Genomic DNA, 21,598 nt, shown 5'->3' with positions numbered 1-21,598 from the left:
AAGTAATTTGGAACAGCATTAGTTGTTACTCTACAACAGTTGGACAAATGTTATTTTTCTGTTAGTTTTCTCTCTCTTTCGTTCTTCCTCTTATCTTCCTCTGTTTGTCCTCTGTTTTTATCATTATCAAGTCCTAAAGGATGAGTTTGACCAAAAATAAATTTGACATGATTTTCCCTTACACCAAATGTAGTCAATCAAACAGGAATCTTTGATGTCTGAGGGTTCCTTCCTTAGTTTTGCACTGGTGCTACACAGCTAATAATAATGGGAAGTTTATAGTTATATTTATACATTTAAAATCATCACCTCAAGCCATGTTGAGATGAAAATTGTCTATGACTAGTGCACGGGATAATTTTTTTTTCTCATTATGTAATGAAATAATAAATGGTGTATTCTTTAAAATCTATACATAATCCAGTCAGAGGGAAGTTATAGAAGTCAAGTGGTCACATGACTTGGTGACAAGAAATTGAAAGTCACAAAACGAGAAGCTCTACTAAAAGTGTTAAATGTTAGGAAAGTGATCTCTTATACTATCTGAGGAAGAGAGGGGAAATCATCACATATTCAAACCATAATAGGATGTTTAACATGTTATATTTGTACATTTGCAGCATATAACAGACATCACCTCACACATACAGTACAGTACTTGTGTCACTTGGTTCCAGCATCAACTAAGGTAATAGGTGTTTGGTCCAAAGTTTGGTGGTCGAAATGAAGAGTAGAAGTGATTTCTACGTATCAAAATAACAACTGAAAAAAGTAACTTCGCTGACTTATTAGCCACCTTAGCCTCATGGGTCTAGTGCAAACCTGAACATGGTTGATTGACTAAATTTGTGGTAAGAGGGAAGCTGCACACATTTATAACTTTAACATTACGATGCTTTATCTTTGTACAAATAAATAGAAATGTAGCTACATGAATGAGTGTTTAAGAGTCTACAGTCTGTAACTTTCATCATGGCGGACACAGATAGCACACAACATTATTTGAATGGCCTGAATCCAGCCTTTGTTATACCACTTGGCCTGATAAGATCAAACTCTCTCTCTCTCACACACACACACACACACATCCATTCATTAATGACTGTCAGGAGTAAGAGAAAGGGTTTCTTATGATAGGGGGTGTAGGATTTACTGAAATTGTGTTAGAAAGAGAAACAGAGAGAGAGAGAGAGAGAGAGAGAGAGAGAGATGTTAATTGATTCAAGCACATGTCTCAGGTAGCGAGTTCCCACACAAGCTGGATGTGGCTAAGAGCTGTCTCATATTAGACCATGAGAGAGTAGCTTTGAGGTGGCGGACAGTCAGAAGAGATGGATGTACAAAACAGACAACGATGCATACGCATTCCACTGAAAGAGGCAGAAAAATATCACCGGTTGACCCTCTGCTGTCGTCATCTCTACAGTAAGTTATAGAAGGAAAAAATAAACAATTTTGTCTCATTTGCAAAAGAAGCTTCTGATCACATGAGCTTATAATAAAGCAAAGTGTGTGAGTGTGTGATGGAAGAGAACAAACATCCTATGAGCAAGTTTTACAAGCTTGCACACATATAAAAAGCTTTGTGTAGACACAATGCTGCATGCAATGATGCCTTTAAATGTAAATTTTTTAATGTTTAATTGTATTTACATGGTTTGTATAGACTTTCTGTCTATTGCGAGTGGGCCTGAAATTTTATTTGACCATATTTTCACATTGTTTTTGTTATTATTTTGTTACATGAATGTCATCCAAATTTGCTCATGCTATTTTGATCTTTATACTATTAAGGTGTAGTTAGTATTACAGAGGGAAAAAAAAGATTAACTTGACACAAAACTCTCAAGACTATGTCCACAAGTCCATTTACAGTTTTTAACTCTGGTGTAATGAAAATTATGTGTGTGTGTGTGTGTGAAAGGGAAAAGGGATATGCCTGTGAGACTCACTTACTCATGGCAGTTAACTGGCTCTAATGTCCACTGTAACAGAAGCTGAATGAATATTCTGAGCCCCTCTGAGTGTGTGTGTGTGTGTCTGTGTGTGTGTGTGTGTGTGTGTGAGACTGTGTGAATTTCCCAAGGGCATGAACCTGACTCTGAAATCCTACCACTTTTCTCTTGTTTCTTAATGACACCTTTGTAGTAAATATTCAGAAATCATTGTGGTGTGTATTAAGTCATACCGCATCTCTATCAGTGCATGTGTGTTACTGTCCTCAGGGTGCTGTTCTTCAGGTGTACTCTGTCCCACCTTTGCCTGTTGTCTGAGACTGTGCGTGGGAACCCCTCTGGGCAAAATACGCTCTTTTATTCATTACTATACCCTTAAATTCTACCTAAAGAAAAAAAAACATAAGAAAGCGTACTTTCCCGCATACATTTGAAGCTTTCTGAAGTCTAGTTTATCAAACATGAATATATTAGTCATGCAAAGCTCTGTAAAAGGAAGTAACCTTTAATTTTATATGGTCATCTACGTATCTACTGCTGTGTGTGTTTATTCACTGAAACATAACTGTCTGTGTCTTTACAGATGAGATTATGCAAAAGGAGACAAGTCCAATCTGTGCTGCTGACATTATCACTGAACTGAAGAAGAAGTTTGCCTTCCTGTCAGGTAAAATTAATTTTATTTATTAATTATTTGGCACTTTTATTTTATCTTATAGCATCCTTTGCTTAGAATCTATTGTTTCCATTAATATTCTTTATTATTATCCTTCCACTTCTTCTTCTGCTTCTGCTCATGAGTCTATGGCAGCCCATAGAACCGCTTGCGAGAAAGTTATGAAATTTGGCACACAGATAGAGGACAGTCCCAACATTAGTCAGAGCAATATTGGAATCTCTATCTCTAACCTTCTAGCTCCACCAACAGCTCAAAGTTGCACTCACGTTTATGCTAATAACTTTTGAACCGTACGTGCTAGAAACAAATTCTTACTTCACCCTGATTCCTTGGCTCTCGCTGAGATGAATGGACCCCATGGTTTTAAGCCTGACTAGATTTTCTGCCATTTTGAATTTTCCAAAAAACCTACTTTTTGGAACTCCTCCTAAACTGTTCATCCGATTTTCACAAAATTTGAAAACGAGATCATCTTCAGACTATGCTGGCAAAAAATTATCAAAAGCTTTTTGATAAACCAAACATAAATTTTTGGATTGGTTCTTTTTGAGAACCAAACCGTTCTCGAACAACGTGCAAACAAATCCAAAGGTAAGCATGCCAAAATGGACATGGGGCTGTATCTCCAAAACGCTTTAGTGTGTTTATACCAAACTTGGTATATGTCATAGCCATCATGACTTGACGGTACCTGTACAGTTTCAGAACAAAAAAGCACATTTTTGCTTATAACTTATGAATGGTTGGTCCCAAATTCATGAAACTGGTCTCCTCAGATTTAGCGGGGCATAACAAATTGTTTGATATTACACATCAATCCTTGAGGTGGATGGGCTACAACAGCAGAAGACCATGTCGGGTTTCACTTCTATCAGCCAAGAACAGAAAGCTGAGGCTGCAGTGGGCACAGGCTCATCAAAACTAGATAATTGAAGGCTGGAAAAACATAGCCTGGTCTGATGAATGAATGAGATACACAGGGTCAGAATTTGGTACCAACAGCAGGTTGGTATATCAAACTTATATACCAACAGTCCAGGGATGCGTTTCCCAAAAACATTGTTAGCCAACTATGATCGCAAATTCTGCCATTATAAACATAGTTCAACGATTTGGTGTTCTCTGAAACCATAGTTCCAATGAACATTTTCCAACTGCATTGCAGACTTGTGTGGTTGGAATTACAGCTCTCCACCTCAGGCTAGTGGGGGTAGTGTAATGCAGGAATTGCATGATGCAATCATGTCAACATGGACAAGAATCTCAAAGGAATGTTTCCAACATCTTGTGGAATCCATTCCATGAAGAATTGAGGCTGTTTTGAGAGCAAAGGGAGGCCCTACCCAGTATTAGTATAGTGTTCCCAAAGTGTTCAGTGCTCCGTTGTGCACATACTGTATGGAGAAACACACACAAAACAATCACTCATTTACACATGTACTGTAATTGATTGAGGATGCAGAGCTCATAAAGACGGCATTCTTTTTAAAAAAAATAGTTTGTTTTCATTTTTATTCCATTTTATTTTTTTCTTATATCATAGTAACCATGATTACTATAGTACAGCATATGGATATTGTGATTTAACTACAATTCTATTATTCTATTAAAAAGGATATGCACTCTGCATCCATTGAAATGAATTCTTAAGTGCACAAATATTAGTGGGCATGTTTTCTGTCTTAGTGTTGCCACCTTTTGCTGTTCTTAATAGCCTGAGAGGACCTGATGCTAGATGACGTACAAATGTAACAGGTGTTACAACTAACACTGCATGTTGCACCAATGATTTCTCACAATCTTGCAAACAGAAGGAGCATGTACAGTATGAACTCTGAAAACAGTTGGTGTAGAGATAATTGTACACAAGATTTCAGGTTTTGAACACATAAGGAAAAAATAATATTAGAAAAACACATTCTTCTTTTAACCTCTGCTGCCTGTGTGGTGAATTGCAATTACAATATAAACACCTTATCCACTCTGTGCAAAAATACATATTCCTTGTGTATTGCCTTTTGGAGGATAATTGCAGAGCTGAGCAGCCTTGTTCAAGATGGAGTTCATTTCTGGCCTGAAAAATGTAAACAAAAGCTTGATATGCAGAAACTAGCCAGATTCACTGCAAGTCAATATTGTACATGACGGTTTTTCTGAAGTATTGTTAAAATTAAATACAGACGCACAGCAGAGGGTCACCTGAGTGCATGTGCATGAGATTGAGAGAAATAGTAGCTGTTGACCGATTTGTTTCCTTTTAAATGAAGCACACTGAGCTAAACGATGACTGTGTATGCTCTACCCTGTTGTCACGGAGACAGGAAGAATAGGCATGACTAGCCAGATTAATATTTTGATCACGTGGCAGACTTGGGGACTTTTGCCCTGCTGCTCTCTCACTCTGTCTCTCTGTCTCTCTGTCTCTCTCTGTCACCATGCCTACTCACACTTCTTTTCCCTAGACAGCCAAAAACCTGAGAAAATAGTTTTCATGAAACACAGCACACACGATTGAGTCATTATACAGACCAGTGATCTATTTTTAACCTGGGAGGGTTGGTGACATCACAGTTTAGTGTGTCTCTGTCTCATATCCACATTGATTGTCTGGAATGTTTTTATTCTGACATACAAGCAGATACATACAGTATCAGAAATATATCAGTTTGTCAGCTGACGGATCCAAGTATATCACAGCATTTCAGTCATGTGCATGTGTGTAAAAGAGTCAGTACCATCACTATAGAAGCTCAAAATGCAACCCCAATTCTGAAAAAGTTGGGACAGTATGGAAAATGCAAAAACAAACAAACAACAAGAGTCATTTGAAAAGTCAGTTCACCCTGTACTATATGGAAAACATTATTAACACATTATTTGATGTTTTACTTTGTGAATTTATTTTTGAAAATATACACTCATTTAAAATCTGATGACTGCAACACACTTCAAAAAAGTTGGGACAATTGACTGTTTACCACCGTGTAGCATCACCTTTTCTTTTAATAACACTTATTAAGCGTTTGAGCAGTCAGTTAAGTTTAAGCACCAGTCGGTTAAGTTTGGCAAGCAGAATTGTCCACCATTCATCCATTATGCATTTCTTCAGCTGCTCAACTGTACGGGGCCTTCTTTGCCTTATTTTGCACTTCATAATATGCCACACATTCTCAATTGGAGACAGGTCAGGAATGCAGACAGGCCATGCTAGCATCCGCACTATCTGCTTACGCAGCCATGGGCTTGTAATCTGGGCAGAATGTGGTTTGGTGTTGTCCTGCTCTGGATGCAGCATATATGTTGCTCCAAAATGTGTACATATCTTTCTGCAATAATGGTGCCCTCACAGATGTGCAAGTTACCCATGCCATGGGCACTGACACACCTCCATACCATGACAGATGCTGGCTTCTGGACCTGATGCTGATAACAGCTTGGATGGTCCTTTTCCACTTTGGCCTGGAGAACACGATGGCTGTTTTTCAAAAAACTATTGGAAATGTTGACTTGTCGGACCACAAAAATGATTCCACTGTGCTACTGTCCATCTCAGATAAGACCGAGCCCAGAGAAGTGGGTGGCGCTTCTGGACAGTGTTGATGTTGGCTTCTGCTTTGCATATTAAAGCCTTAACTTGCATCTGTGGATGCAGCAGTGAATGGTGTTGACTGACAAAGGTTTACCAAAGTATTCTCGAACCCATGTCAGGATATCCATTACACACTCAGGACGGTTTTTAAGATGTCTGAGGTATCGGAGATCACGCGGATTCAGAAGTGGTTTTCGGTCTTGCCCTTTACGCACTGAGATTTGACCGGATTATTTAAATCTTTTAATTATATTGTGCACTGTAGAAAGTGAAATGCACGAAATCCTACCAATTTGTCTTTGGGGAATGTTGTTCTCAAAGTGTTGGGTTATTCATTGACGCATCTGTTGGCACATTGGCGAACCTCGACCCATCCTTGCTGTTTAAGGACTAGGCCTTTTTTGGAGGCTCCTTATGTACTATAATTAGATGATTGCCTCACCTGTTTCACTTCACCTTCTTATTTCAACTTGTCACATTGCTATTAGTCCTAAACTGCCCCTGTCCCAAATTTTTGGGGAACATGTTGCATGCATCAATTTAAAAATAAAAGTTTATAAATCTTCAAAAAACTATGCAGTTGATTAGGTAAAACATCAAATACCTTTTGTTTAAATACAAGTCAAAGTACATTTAACATTTTAGCATTTTAACATTTTCAGAATTGGGGTAGTAAATTTGTCCGTGATTGCCCCCTGCTGGTTGAGATCTTTTCTTCAATAATGTCTGTTTTGACTTTACTTTAGGTGGCAGAGGGCAGGATGGCAGTCCTATCATTATCTTCCCAGAATTCACATCATTTGGTGAGATCAGTGATCAAGAGTTTCACAATGTTCTCACCTATCTCACAAGTGTTCCCAGGTAAAGACAGCTTTAAATAGAATTTATTAAAATGATTCTGTTCATCCCTGATTTCTACAAGTCTGTTATATTATTAATTTTTCTCTCCTCCTCATTTATTCCTTGCGCTTTTTGGCACCCCACACAGTTAATATTTGTCTCCCTTGGAGGGGAAAAAACCTGACCATCTCCCATTCACCCTTCCTTCTTGCAGAACCTTTAAAGCACCCTTATATTCTTAGGTTGGGCTTCTGTGTTAGAACATAACTTCAAATCCAGAGACTGAAATGGCCATTGCAAAATACAGATTTTGCATTCCTTCAACCATATCTGTGTTGATTTTGATTATCTTGCATGAGCCTTCTAAGGCCAATTCTTAAAATGGCATCCAGATTTGGGCTAAAATATCATGTTGCTATCAATCTTCATGAGAGCCCCTGGACCATCAGCTGCAAAACAGAACCAGAGAAGATCCATTTATATCTATTACCTGATTTGTAATGGATATAACCATCTGCCTCTTTGGTATTGAAAGGTATTTAGCTTTTCCCAAGTGATGGATAACAAAATTTTATATTAGGTCAAAGACAATAGAGTTGTGGAACAGAGTAAATAATATATTCTTTAGGAGTGTCAACTATTTTACCATGTAGGTTTTGAGAGAAAATGCTATTATGAAAATGATTTAAGTTACAGTAGAGATAAGTAATTTCTACAATTTGTGTATAAGACCATAATGCCTATTTAATATCATAATTTTTCCCTGTTCTCCTGAATGGTACTAATAATTCTGGAGGTGACAATAATGTGTGTTTCAGTTTGAGTGCAGCAGGGGTGGGCTTCATCTTAGTGATTGACAGGCGCCAGGATCGCTGGACATGTGTGAAAGGGACATTACTCCGTATCTCGGTAAGTGTGTGAGGGCACGTTAATTATAAGACATGACACTAAGAAGACATAATCAGTCATAGGAGGACCAGTATATTTATTGTATTAGGATATTTCTCCATCAACAAGTTTAAAAATGGGAAAGTTGGTGTTGATCATGTGATTGCAAAAATAGGATAGGATTATGAGAGTGCTATTTTGTTATATATTTCCAGAGTGGCTTCCCAGGAAACCTACGGCTGGTCCTGGTGCTGCGGCCCCACACACTCCTCCAGCGCACTCTTTCAGACATTTTCTTCAAATTCCATGGAGACGATTTCAAGATGAAAGTGCCGGTAAGTGAGCAACTTTTTATCTGTTGGTGTTTCTATAGACATTATACATACGATGTGTAAAGAATATGTTGAAAATGTTGTGTGTATTTGTGTGAGTAGGTTATCATGCTGAGCTCAGTGGCTGAGTTACATTCGTATATAGAGCGAAGTCAGCTGACCCAAGAACTAGGTGGCACTCAGCAATATTGCCATAACACCTGGATCTCCCACCGCACAGTAAGAAACTCCACCCATAATAAATATGTTTAAATATATACAAATATAGTTTCCATACTACAGTAGAACAATGCAGCCAAAACACAACTGGATCACAGTTACAACAAAGCTATATCATGGCTGTATCACAGTCATAATACAGCCATAATATGACTGTATATCAATTAAAATACACTAGCACAACATAACCATAACACAACTGGATTTTAGCTATAACTGTATCACAGCCATAACACAACCATAACACAACCGTATATCAGTCTTAGAACAATTATATCACAGTCATAACACAGTAACACAACTCAGCCATAACAAACTGTACCAAAGCCAAAACACAACTGTATCAAAACTCAGTAACATAATGGACCCAAAACAGAAATACTGTACATCATAGTCATAATCAGAGCTGTTTATTGTTTCGATACAGATACCAATCTGTGAAAAACTGTGACAAACAAAACACCCACTATTGTTACCACTGCAGATCATACTGTATAACCTGTACTATATATATATATATATATATATATATATATATATATATATATATATATATATATATACGGCATATATACAGGTTTGTAGACATCTGACCATCAAACCCATATGTGGGTCTTCCCCAATCTGTTGCCACAAAGCTGGAAGCACACAATTGTATAGGATGTCTTTGTGTGCTGTAGCATTACAGTTTCTTCATAGTTGTGTGTGTATATGTATATATCATGTGGCAGTAGCACAATGAATAACAGATACAAGTCAGGAGTTTCAATTAATGTTCACATCGAACATCAGAATAAGTAAAATATGTTATCTTATTGACTTTAACCATGGCCCTATTGAGAACAGAAAAGCATGTGAGGATGCACAAGATATTGAATTTTGAGGTGGATGGGCTACAACATCAGATGATCACATCGGGCTTCACTTCTGTCTTCTCAGAATAGCATATGAGAGTATGAATCTGAGGCTAGAGTGGACACAGTTTCACCCAAACTGGGCAATTAAAGATTGGAACAAGCAAAGCTTTCCCAATCTTCAGCTGTCCAGTTACCCACCACAGCATCGTATTCCTGTTTTTAACTGACAGGAGTGGATTCCACTGTGGTCTTCTTCTGTATTGAAAATGTGATACTCAATAGTAACGAAATGTTGTACTTGGTGCCTTTTGGGTACAGATTTTTGGTACTCAGCCCTAATCATAACACAACTGTATCACAGCAGTAACATAGAGACACCATGCAAACAAAACAATATCAAAGAAATAATATGAAAATCATTCCTACAGTACTGCTTCAGAAGGAACATCCAAGTTTAATGTACACACAATCTAAGTAATTCCACACAGCACCAAAAGATGCCATTTTGACTTCAGGTTTTATCCTCATGTAACTTTAACCCATGCTGTGTTTCCATTTGTGTATAGGACATAGAAGGCTTTGCTGTCTTAGTAAAGAGGATGACACAAAAACTGCAGGTGTTTGGTAGGGAGCTGGCAGAGACTGAGCTACCAGACACCACTCTAGCAACCAGCAATCTGCTCAAAACACACAGCAGCAAGAAAGATAGCATGAAGGTACAATCAGCTAAAATGTATATTCAGGTTTGCCTATTCTGCCGAAGGGGTAGTGAGACCTGAATTTAATTGAATTGCTTGATAAAGGAGGAGCTGGCGGGAGCTCTGGGACAAGGGCGTAAGATCTTGGGGAACATCCGTGAACCGGTGCGCAGGGACCCAGACGGCACTCTGAACCCAGACCAGCTGGAGAACTTGGCCACTGTGCATAGGTGAATCTAGAGCCCAGAACCTGAAAGTACATCAGTTGTATGTAGAATGGATAACAATTTCATCTACAATTTCATAATTCATAACCCTTTCTTCCCGTTGTTTTCTCAGGCTATTGTCTCAGTTAAATGAGAGTTCGACAGCATTTGATGATTTCTGGCTACAGCATCAGAATAAGCTGGAACAGTGCTTGCAACTCTGCCAATTTGAGCACAACTTTCAGGAGGTCACATACTTTAACATTAAGTTAAAAAATCAAGCATCATCACTACCCATGTAATAATTGGAGCTGGTTGGCTGTGTCAAAATAATCTTGTTATGATCTTCATTTTATAGGTCACAGCAGAGCTGAAGCTAGTGACTGATAGACTGGCTGCTTTCTCACATGTAGGAATAAGCCAAACCTACACAGAACATCTTCTCATAGAACTGACTAACCAGGAAGACAAATCCTTTGTAAGTCTTTTCACCCCACATCCATGCAGTTATAACACACACCTGTTCTACATCAAATGATTACACATCTTTAGCCTGTGATATTATATTGATGATATGATTATATTATAGAGGCTTGGTTCTCATCATTCTTTTTTAAAAAAATCTCTGTCATTTACCTCCCTCCTTCTTCCCTACAGGAACTTCTGGACAGGATGGAAGCACTGATTATTGAAGGCCAACGTTTCACTGACAGCTGTGAAAATAGTAATGATAATGTCAAGATGAAGTGTGCTGACCTGCAAAATGCCAAAGAGAATCTCTTACAGAAGCTCAAAACCAAGAGATGTCTGCTGCTACAGGCCATCGAGCTCCATCAGAAATTGCAGAGTGTGAGAACACACACAAACACCACACACAAGTATAGACCTACCATCTACCTTAATATCTTTATGCATACTGTATATACAGTACTTATTGACAGGCAGATATATACAGTACATGGGTCATGAATTTTTGGTTTCTGATAACTTTTTTATTGTTAATATGCATGAATTTTTTATATACATAAATATTACATTATTCCCCTACTACTGCACATTAACATCTGTTGATACATAGTGATGTTTTATAGGACAAATTCCATAATAAGGAGGGAATGAAGTTCATGAAAGTGCAAAGTTGTCTTTTAGAATACGCTATAAAATCAATCTCAAAGAAACACATTTTTAAAATATTTTTTTCCCTGGATATTCTTATACATTTGTCTGTGTCACTGTTTAACTCTCTCTCTCTCTCTCTCTCTCTCTCTCTCTCTCTCTGTCTCTCTCTTAGGTGTGTAAATGGTCTGATGATGGTATTTATATACTGGCATCTCAGCAGCTTGACAAGTGTCAGTCACAGGAGGGGGCGGAGTCTGCACTGCAGGAGCTGGAGGGCTACATGGAGACAGGCAATGAGCTACAGCAGTGGGATGTATGTGTGTTCTGCAGAGAGTATGAAAGTGTGTTAAGCAAAGAGCTGAAGGTGAGGAGCACTCACAACATTGTTTACTCATAACATATGTTTGATTAAAATCTTTTGAAGGAATTATTTTTTTTAAGATCATAAAAGTGTCCATACTGTGGTTTGCAAGTTTTTTTTTTTTTTTTTAAATAAAATAACAGTGTGAACTGAAGCCACCATTGGTAAATTTGAGCAAAACTGAATATATTCTGATGACACATTATGTATATTTCAGTATTCAAATGTCTCCTGTTATTACACTGGTTTAAAAGGTTGAAGACATGTTTTTATAGAATCTAGCAAATTTTGATTCAGGTAAAAGGACATTGTTCATTATCACATATACACATGCACAGCAAAATTGTTTTCTTCACGTATCCCAGCATGTTAGGAAGCTGGGGTCAGAGCACAGGGCCAGCCATGATACAGCACCCCTGGAGCAGAGAGGGTTAAGGGCCTTGCTCAAGGGCCCAACAGTGGCAGCTTGGCAATGCTGGGACTTGACCCCCCAACCTTCCGATCAGTAACCCAGAGCGTTAACCGTCAAGCCACCACTGCCCGACCACTTATGGATGATATACTTTTCAAAAGTGTGTCAGAAATGTGTCTTCTCATGTGTGTGTGTGTGTGTTACAGGAACAAGTAGAGCGAGTGTTTGAAAAAAGGGTTTTGCTACAGGAGATGTTTGAGAAACGGAGGGTCAGTCTAAAGAAGCTAGCAGCCAAACAGACACGCCCAGTCCAGCCTGTGGCCCCTACGCCTGAAGCCATTAAATCGCCTCCTTCCTCACCAGGTCATTGTCTGGTATCTTCTCTTTAATTTGTGTTCTTTCATTCAAATGAAATGACCTATTTCTCTCTCTCTCTCTCTCTCTCTCTCTCTCTCTCTCTCTCAGTCTCTCTCTTGGTCTCTCTCTGTCTCTCTCTGTCAATGTCTTTATTTGAAATGTCTGAAATGTCTATCGGACTTTTCAATCATCCAGGCTATGCTGAATGTCTAATGTCCTATCTCCTTCACTTATTGCTGCTACTAGACCACTGCTGAAATGCTCAAACTAAAAGGTCTGTATTCTCTTTCAGATCTTAGAGACTGTGGGAAGAGCCATGCTAGTATAGACCCCCACAGTGACTTTAATGAAGTAAGATATTTTTATGATCCCATTTCATTGTTCAGCCATACAAATATCTTGCATTTCTTTCTGACCAAGTAGTGGACACTTAGTTTTTAATCAGCTCCTATGCTTGAAATGTATATTTCTTCACTTCATCATTTTTGCATGAAATATACAGCATGTGGCAAAACAAAATATAGTATATCTGTAAACTAAATAAACCTAAAATAAATCATTCACTTTCATGGTTGGAAGAAGCATTTTAAAAAGAACTTCAGACCTGCAAAACTGTTATCTGTCCACTGCATGGAACACTTAACTAATTGTGAGCTTCTTTGAGAAATCATGCACCTCTGTGTGTAGGTGTCTTCTGAGCAAAATACTGGAGGCAGCCGTACTGTCTCAGTGTCGGACGAGGAGGAAAACCTGGCTGTACTCCGCAGGTCTGTCAGGGATTAAAAAGAAGGGAGAGTTCTCCATGTTTTACAAAGATTTGATATTTTCCAAGATGGTTTGCAGTTTAGTATGAATTTGCTTATGGTTGCAGGCATGTAATGAATGAGCTGCTGGAAACAGAAAGAGCATATGTAGAAGAACTTCTGTGTGTTCTACAGGTAATTCATCTTACCAGCAAATCATAAACAACGAATGAATGAATGAATTGAGGGAGGGAGGGATGGATGGATGGATGTATTCATCCAAGAGGGAAATTCACATATTACAGCAGCACAGAGAGTTAGAAAGTATGTTAAGAGTAATTTAACATTACAAATATATATATTAAAAATGCATAATGTTTCACAGACAAATAATTTATTATGTACAAGAAACAAAGAAGTAGTGGCTTATTCTGGGGGGGAAGGGATTATGAGTGGTAGATCCATGCTAATTGCAACTCTGCCTTCAGATCACATCTCTGAGGCACTGTAGGTTTTTTCTTTTCTTTTCTTTCTTTTCAGATATTCTGTAAATGTATCTACAGATACATCTTACCCCTTACCACTTCGTCTTACCCCTTTAGTGTGTTCCTGCTTTCCCAGTTCAACTCACATGGAGGACATGGTAAATGTGTGCTGTTTCCTACCATACAGGGCTATGCTGCTGAGATGGACAACCCTGCCATGGCTTCCATCATTCCTGCTGCCCTGCAGAACAAAAAGAATGTGCTGTTCGGTAACATGCAGGAGATCTACTTCTTCCACAAAACGTGAGCACCACCAAATGGAGCAGAGGTTTCATTTAGTTTATAACTATGTGAGGTTTGTTTGACAGTGTGGCAACATTTTAAAACACCACCATGGTTCTGTCTCTCAGGATATTTCTGAGAGAGTTGGAAACTTACACTGATCACCCTGAACTTGTGGGCCGCTGTTTTCTTGAGAGGGTGAGTTTGTCCTGAAAAGTAACAAGCACAAATAAAATTTAAATCAAGACATGAAGGCAGTCAATGGTTTAGTAACTTAATAATATGGGCCTGCTATTTTTTTTTAGATGGGAGACCTGCAGATTTATGAGAAATACTGCCATAATAAACCTCGATCTGAGAGCCTGTGGAGACAGTGCTCAGATTGTGCATTCTTTCAGGTAAATATACAGAAATGCCCACATGAGCACAGAAGGATGTACTGTAGACACACAAATACTGCATGCATAACCAAATCTGATATGTGCTAACAGGAATGTCAGAAGAAACTGGAACACAAACTAGGGTTGGACTCTTACCTACTGAAGCCTGTTCAGAGAATTACTAAATACCAACTCCTACTGAAGGTACTTTAGTGTGGATTTGTTTCTTTAAGTGTGTGTTTATGTGTATTCAAGTGCACAAGGAGAAGAGAGCAACAGCCATGTGCATTAATCAAAAAACCTTTCAAGTATAAAAGATGTGAAATCCCAAATCGTTTCAGGTTTATCTGTGTTTACTGAAACCAGGTGAAAAATAAAGAAAGTCTAGAAACACAGGGAACTTGTGAGGAATATGTATTTGCAATTTAATATTTAATTTAATTACAATGGGATTTAAATGTAATTTAATAACCAGCCTTATTACACTCTAGCTTTAGCATAATTATTAACTCCTCTCAAAATTATACAATTTTTTTTTGTTGTTGTTTCAATATTGAAATTAAATTGATTGCATTTTCTTTTGGGCAAGTTCTTCTCCTGAAGTGTCATGTTGACTCAATTTTTTGCTTCATCTAAAACTTTTGGTGCAGCCTTTAAAACAGAGATGAAGGTTTCCTACAAGTTTGAAAATGGAAAATTAGTATTTGAGCAGGTTAAAAAACAAAAGAAGTATTTGGACACAGTGGAAACATTTCTTCATTTCTTCACTTATACTCAAAAGCCAAATTGAAAATATTTGAAAATAACAGTGTAGACTGCATTTATATTTTTGGCTCCATCTACTGGATTTGAACGATAATGTATACTGTGGATAATGAGTTGGGAATGTACAATGTCACAAACACCCCTCTTAGTGTGTTTTTGTGTCTGTTCACAGGAGCTGATTAAGTACAGTAAAGGCTGTGAGGGTGTTGTGGAGCTACAGGCAGCTCTCTCATCTTTACTGGGCATCCTGAAGGCAGTCAATGATTCAATGCACCTTATTGCAATCAACGGATATGAGGTGAGACATGGGACAAAGATTCACAAGCACTCAGACTCACACATTTAGCATAACTCCACTCCATTCAATCCTCTTCTCAGTGAATTTCAAAACTGGTTCAGGTTCAGACTGATATTGCCATTTATCTTTGACACTTGGCAGGGTAACCTTGGCGACCTGGGCCGGCTGCTGATGCAGGGTTCATTCAGTGTGTGGGCAGAACATAAGCGTGGCCATGTGAAGATGATGGATCTGGCACGTTTCAAACCCATGCAGAGACATCTGTTCTTACATGAGAAAGCTCTGCTCTTCTGTAAGAAACGTGAAGAAAATGGCGAAGGATATGAAAAAGCACCATCCTACAGCTTCAAACAGGAGCTGAGTGTAAGTGTGTGTCTGTGGCTTGTACCTATCTGTGATAGGAAGGAAGTCTGTAAAACTTTGTCCTGTGGTTATTTGTGGTTTTATCTCTAACACATGAAGTCAGTCTGTAAAGCACTATTTCTCTCAAGCTTGATACTACAGTCTTTGATAATAGTGAGTGGCTTGATCATTCACTATTCTTGTGTACAGAAAGGATATTTTGTTTTAAACTATTTAAAAATATCTCTGATATTCAAATAATTAATCAGTGAGTGGACTTGGGAACTGTGGCACCTTATGAATTATACATTTTTTTGTTTTTTAGATGAGTGCCATTGGAATCACTGAACATGCCAAAGGAGACAATAAAAAGTTTGAGATCTGGTTGAACTCCAGAGATGAAGTATACACGGTGCAGGTGTGTTTGTGTTTATATTGTACATTTTATTCACTCTGATTTTTTGCATGTGATCATATTAAGAACAGACTATGTTTTTCCATTTGTTATATAGGCGGCATCGGAAGAGATTAAGACTATCTGGGTGAGAGAAATCCGGAAACTTCTGACAGGACAGCTGGAGGCCTGCAGGGGTATTAAAATTATTAGGACTATGAACTCATATGGCTTGTGTGGAAGCTTTATTGTCAGAGAGGGCTGCACTCTTTAATACCTGTCTAATTGAAATTGTGTGCTATCAGTGCACTGAGTCAGTATATGAACACTTAAAAGTGAAAAGAGTTCATTTATTTGTCTTACAGAAGCTAGCCAGCAGAAGACTACTTCTCAATTAAATGCAGAGGACAATTCACTTGAAAGGTGAATACACACACAGATTACATAACTATTTACACACATTTACACATTTCATATGTCATTGCCAGTTAAATATTTTTGAACACCCTGCATTACAATTTCTTCATTAAAAAAGTCTCACTTTAAATATTTACATATTAGAAAGTCTAATAAAGAAAGAGCCTTAAGTAAACTAACAAATGGTTCGACTTTATTTTATTATCTACCTTAATTTTTAAAAAAGCTGCCAGTCTGCCAAAAGATGTATAAATCATACTAGCTTAGTTTTTGTTTTGCTCAGAATGTAGTCAAGTTTTTGGCTGGTTACAAGCCATCGTGAAACAGACATAAGCCTAATTAATTCAGTTTGTTGTTTCACTCTTCTCTGCTTTGATGAGCTGATGGCACAAGAACATTGTGGACACTCTAACAGCTGGGATCTGATTATAAAGTTAACCTTCTTGTTTCTCTGTTAAAAAAAACAAGTGTGCAATTTCCCCTCTTGTCTTTGACCCTACGATTTCTTATATAATGAGTCTTTATTGGTCACATATACATATGTACAGTGAAATTAATTTCTTCACATACCCCAGCATGTTAGGAAGCTGGGGTCAGAGCACTGGGTCAGCTATGATACAGCACCCCCTGGAGCAGAGAGGATTAAGGGCCTTGCTCAAGGGCCCAACAGTGGTAGCTTGGCAATGCTGGGGCTTGAACCCCTGACCTTCCGATCAGTAACCCAGAGCGTTAACGGCCAAGCCACCGCTGGCACACATGTTTTGTATATGTACAAAAAATATGAAAACTCAATTGATACTGTTCTCTGTCTGGCTGTGCAATATTGGTTATTTCATACTCTAAAGAAAGTAATATTAATTTTGTTCTGCTCTCCATTCATTCTGCAGTGAAACGCAAGACTTTTATTAAGGTTTTGATTTTTGCCCCTAGTGGACATGTTCACATTACACACTAGTGTGAATGCACCTATGTATGTAATGCCATAGTGTGTCCACAAGTAAATAGACACAATAGTCTAATCATTTTTAAACTGTAATAAGATTAAACATAGTAAAATCCATTCACTCATCAATTCATTATTGATCTAGGATCCAGAGCCAAGCCCAACACTGGGAACACTGGACACAAGGAAGAACTTTAACCTGGATGAGACATAATAAGCCCCAGTTGTTAAAAAATATTAAATTGGCAGTGCAAACATAATTGACCTTATAATGCTGTATTAATCATTAATGTGTAGACCAGTGAGAGATGGACTGAGTAATATGAACGGAGAAGTCGAGAAACAGAGGACAGAAGAGGAAGGAGACAATGAACCTAGCAGCCCAGGTCACAAGAAACCAGAGAGAGCAATGAGTGAGTACAAAGATAATGAAAGAACAAGTGAGTGTTTGATCCATATCCTTCCTTCATTTGTTATCTGTTTTTTTTTCTTCTGTGGACTGCAGGTTCATTCTCTGGCTCCGACACCAAGCCCAAGCGACAGGATGTCAAAAGTGACCCAACACCTTTAGGTGCTATATCCAAACAAGCACACACTTGGTTCTTTTTCATCTTAGCAAACTAAATAGGTAGAACTAATATATGTGGTTTTGCCATCAGTGCCCTGTTCTTCATCATGAACCGTACTGATGTATATTATGTTTTTGAAATCGGATCCTGAAAGGTGACAAGTACCATAATTATTGAAGAGGGAATAAACAACAGCATGTGTGCTATGCCAAGCTATGATGCAATTCTGATTGGGTATTCTCCTCTCAGAAACAGGGTCACACCCCCATTTAAGTGGAGTCAAGTGGTTAAGTACATCGAGCCTGTTTCAGAATCGTAGGAAAGGTACTTGTATACATTCACAAGCTCTTAGGGCTGGTATTGGGAAAGCATGGGGTTTTAGGTTTGTATATAGTGTGTGCCACTCAGAGCTTTTCTCCACTTTGATATTGTCACTGACTCAGCACTTTTGCATGCTCTGTCTGCTACATGGGCTATTTGACACATGATCTCATCTCTGACTGCTACAGTGATGGTTTGGTAGTGATTGCTTTTCTTTTTTTCACCTACCATCATGGTCTACAATGTGTCCTCCTCTTTCACTTCAGTTTCCTCACCTTCTTTTCTTTCTAAGCACTCTCTTTATATTTCTTTCTCAGGATGGATTAAAGGCTCTGTTTCATTGGATCCCTCTGAAGAACATGTTGGGTATTTCATCCATGAAGATCAGGTGACCTCTGAGCCAGCAGAGGAACAAGAAAATAAACTTGTACGTACATGTCAATTTTCTTCCTGCATTTTTGAGGAAGAGAGTTTCCATAATTGAAGTTTGTTGTAACTCTTGTATTTAGGACTGTGAATGCGTGAGTGCTACAGGTGAAGAACCCAAAGCAACAGAATCATAGGATGGACAACCATAAAAAGGTGATAGTAAGTGAAATACGATCTTTAAAACCTGTTGTTGGATTTACTCATATGGTTTATGGTTTACATCCAATTCCAAAACCATGGGCATTAATATGGAGCTGGTCCCCCTTTGCTGCTATAACAGCCTCCACTCTTTGGGGAAGGCTGTGGGGATGGCAAACCATGTCCAAAAGGGTATCCTGCATCAATAGAACAACTGATATCAAAACAATACTTTGAAAAGTACCAGACGAAAAAAAAAAAAAAAAAAAAAATCAATTACCCACCTCAGTCTCCAGTCTTGATTCAAAGAAGGCAATGACAAAATAAAATGATTTAAAAAAAAAAGCATGATGATACTCTCTGTACTAAGGTACTAAATACCTTTTTTCAGGAGACTGTATTTTAAAGATAATTTTGTAAAATCCAAATAAGCTTTACAGATCTTTATTGGAAAGGGCTTAAACAATGTTTTTCATGCTTGTTCAGTGAACAAAAATTGGGATAATTGGCACAAAGTTGTTATTGTCATAGAAGAAAACATGAAAATATCTTGAGCTTGTGTTAATCACAGACCTAATTTCAGGATTTAATTAAAAAATACACTATTTATTGCACTCTAGTGTGGTGTAATGTAATGCGTGTTGTAATGCTGCTCCTGGGAGATTAGTGTAAATTGACCGATAGCGCGATCTGTTGGGTTGGAAGAGGAAGTTGCTTACCTAAGCATTTGTGAGAAAATCTGCGCAGAGACATGCGGGAGAAAATCAAGCTGACATATTTCTGAGAAAATCGCTTTGTTTGTTTGAAAGTCGAGGTTTCCTTTGCAAAGTAGATTGTGTTTGTTTGCGAAATGGTATATTTATTTGTGGCACAAATTTAAGTCCATACAGATGTGGCCAGAGCAATAAACTGCAATGTCCCTAATGTAAGACGCATAAGACCGTGCTACATGAACACAGGAAGGGCAGCTGATTGTCCTTGCAGTGGAAAATTACATGTAACCATGTGTCCCACCAGACATAATCAAGAACTTGCAAATGCCTTAGTAGAAGAGTGGGGTAACATCTCACAGCAAGAACTGACAAATCTAGTGCAGTCCATGAGGATGAGATGCATTGTAGTACTTAAAGCAGCTGGTGGACACATCACATACTGACTCTTACTTTTTTATATTGACCCCCGCTTTGTTCAGGGACTCGTTATTCCATTTCTGTTCGTCAAATGTCTGAAACTTGTTCAGTTTATGTTTCAGTTGTTTAATGTTTTTATGTTAATACAAATATTTACACGTTAAGAAATTTGCTGGAAATAAGCAGTTGAATGTGAAAGGACATTCCTTTTTTTGCTGAGTATATATCTGTAAAAATGCTCCCCTTTCTGTAGCTTGTCTCTGGTTCTAGGAGCTGCTAAATAATTAACATTAATACATGTGAATGGATAAGCAGCAACAGAGGATCTGCTACAGAAGCTGAATCAATTTATTTATGTTTAATTGCTCTGCTTCAGTATTTATTCAAGTACTCGGTCCACTGAAATGGTGTTCTGGGCTCATATCCAGACCTCTGTCCAGTTTACAACCTCTGTATTAGTCTTTTTCATTATTAAACTTACACAATCTGACCATTATTGGTACTTTTGCAATGAGCATTTTGACAGATACAATTTCTCCCTCAACAATGTATTTGTGATACATTAAAGTAATATTAACACAAACAAAAGTGTTGCCCAAAGGACCAAAATGAGTCACATTTTTCCTCCCTGAGCTCCTATTACACATGCACCTTGTGTTCAGTGTTCATTATTACCTGGAGAGAGCAAAGACGTCGACATCCTGGGGGCACCTGAGATCTTGGGAAACACAACTGTGCAGTATGGCACTATCATGAAGGGTTTTTTTTGTTTGTTTGTTCAGGGAAAAAAAAAAAAAAAAAAAAAAAAAGTTTATCTTGTATTTTTACAGATTGAAATGGTTCCAAGAGCCTCTGTCCTGCAGAAAAAGGGACCAGACTACTTCTAGAAAATCACCTGCTGTTCTACAAGTTCTCCTCCTTCATACAATATAGCACAAAATGTCAAACACTTCCATGTGTCACAATGTTCCTAGCCCTTTAAAGAAAGTGAACTTCCAGTGTGCAGGTGTTATGGTGGTTAAGTCTAACACTCCTTACATTAAGCAAATGTCAACTTTGTTTTTACATGAGTACAGCCTTAACTTCCATGTATTATTAGCATATTATATATGCAAATATTATTTTATGGCTGTGCCTGTGCTTTCCCTTATGTAAAGTCTGTTTGTCTATCTACAGTAATAGAATTCTGTTCGTGTATATGTATATATAAAATAAAACTGAATCTTCAACAGACTTTTTAGTACCCTGAAAAATTCAGAGTGGTTTGTACTGTTACTCAGGGACGTTCCATAGTGCTTAACTCTAAATTACTCACTCCTTGCTAGTAGCATCTCCTCTGCTGAGTGATAATGGCGGTCAACAGATACAAGAAGCTATGGACAGACTAGTAATGAAGATAGCAGTGGTGACTACATTGGAAATAATTTTAATAAAAACAATTGCAAACTAA

At 38.0% G+C, this 21,598-nt stretch overlaps 1 protein-coding gene across 1 annotated transcript; it reads left to right on the top strand.

The window, feature by feature from the left end:
• Positions 1–776: 776 nt before the first annotated feature.
• Positions 777–21,471, top strand: mcf2lb (mcf.2 cell line derived transforming sequence-like b). Its single transcript, XM_053626511.1, has 31 exons — positions 777–1,425; positions 2,539–2,622; positions 6,970–7,084; positions 7,882–7,972; positions 8,167–8,286; positions 8,386–8,502; positions 9,926–10,075; positions 10,163–10,287; positions 10,397–10,511; positions 10,622–10,741; positions 10,921–11,112; positions 11,555–11,746; positions 12,362–12,518; positions 12,805–12,863; positions 13,200–13,279; positions 13,384–13,450; positions 13,928–14,043; positions 14,151–14,220; positions 14,328–14,420; positions 14,514–14,606; positions 15,340–15,465; positions 15,607–15,828; positions 16,133–16,225; positions 16,320–16,398; positions 16,567–16,624; positions 17,859–17,974; positions 18,067–18,132; positions 18,380–18,454; positions 18,769–18,878; positions 18,961–19,033; positions 20,979–21,471. Exons 1-30 carry the CDS (start codon positions 1,332–1,334, stop codon positions 19,012–19,014), a joined length of 3,249 nt encoding a protein of 1,082 aa, XP_053482486.1. The 5' UTR covers positions 777–1,331; the 3' UTR covers positions 19,015–19,033; positions 20,979–21,471.
• Positions 21,472–21,598: the final 127 nt, after the last annotated feature.

Source organism: Ictalurus furcatus, chromosome 6 (genome assembly GCF_023375685.1).
Source record: "Ictalurus furcatus strain D&B chromosome 6, Billie_1.0, whole genome shotgun sequence".
Taxonomy (NCBI): domain Eukaryota; kingdom Metazoa; phylum Chordata; class Actinopteri; order Siluriformes; family Ictaluridae; genus Ictalurus; species Ictalurus furcatus.
This window is presented reverse-complemented; position numbering and strand designations above follow the sequence as displayed.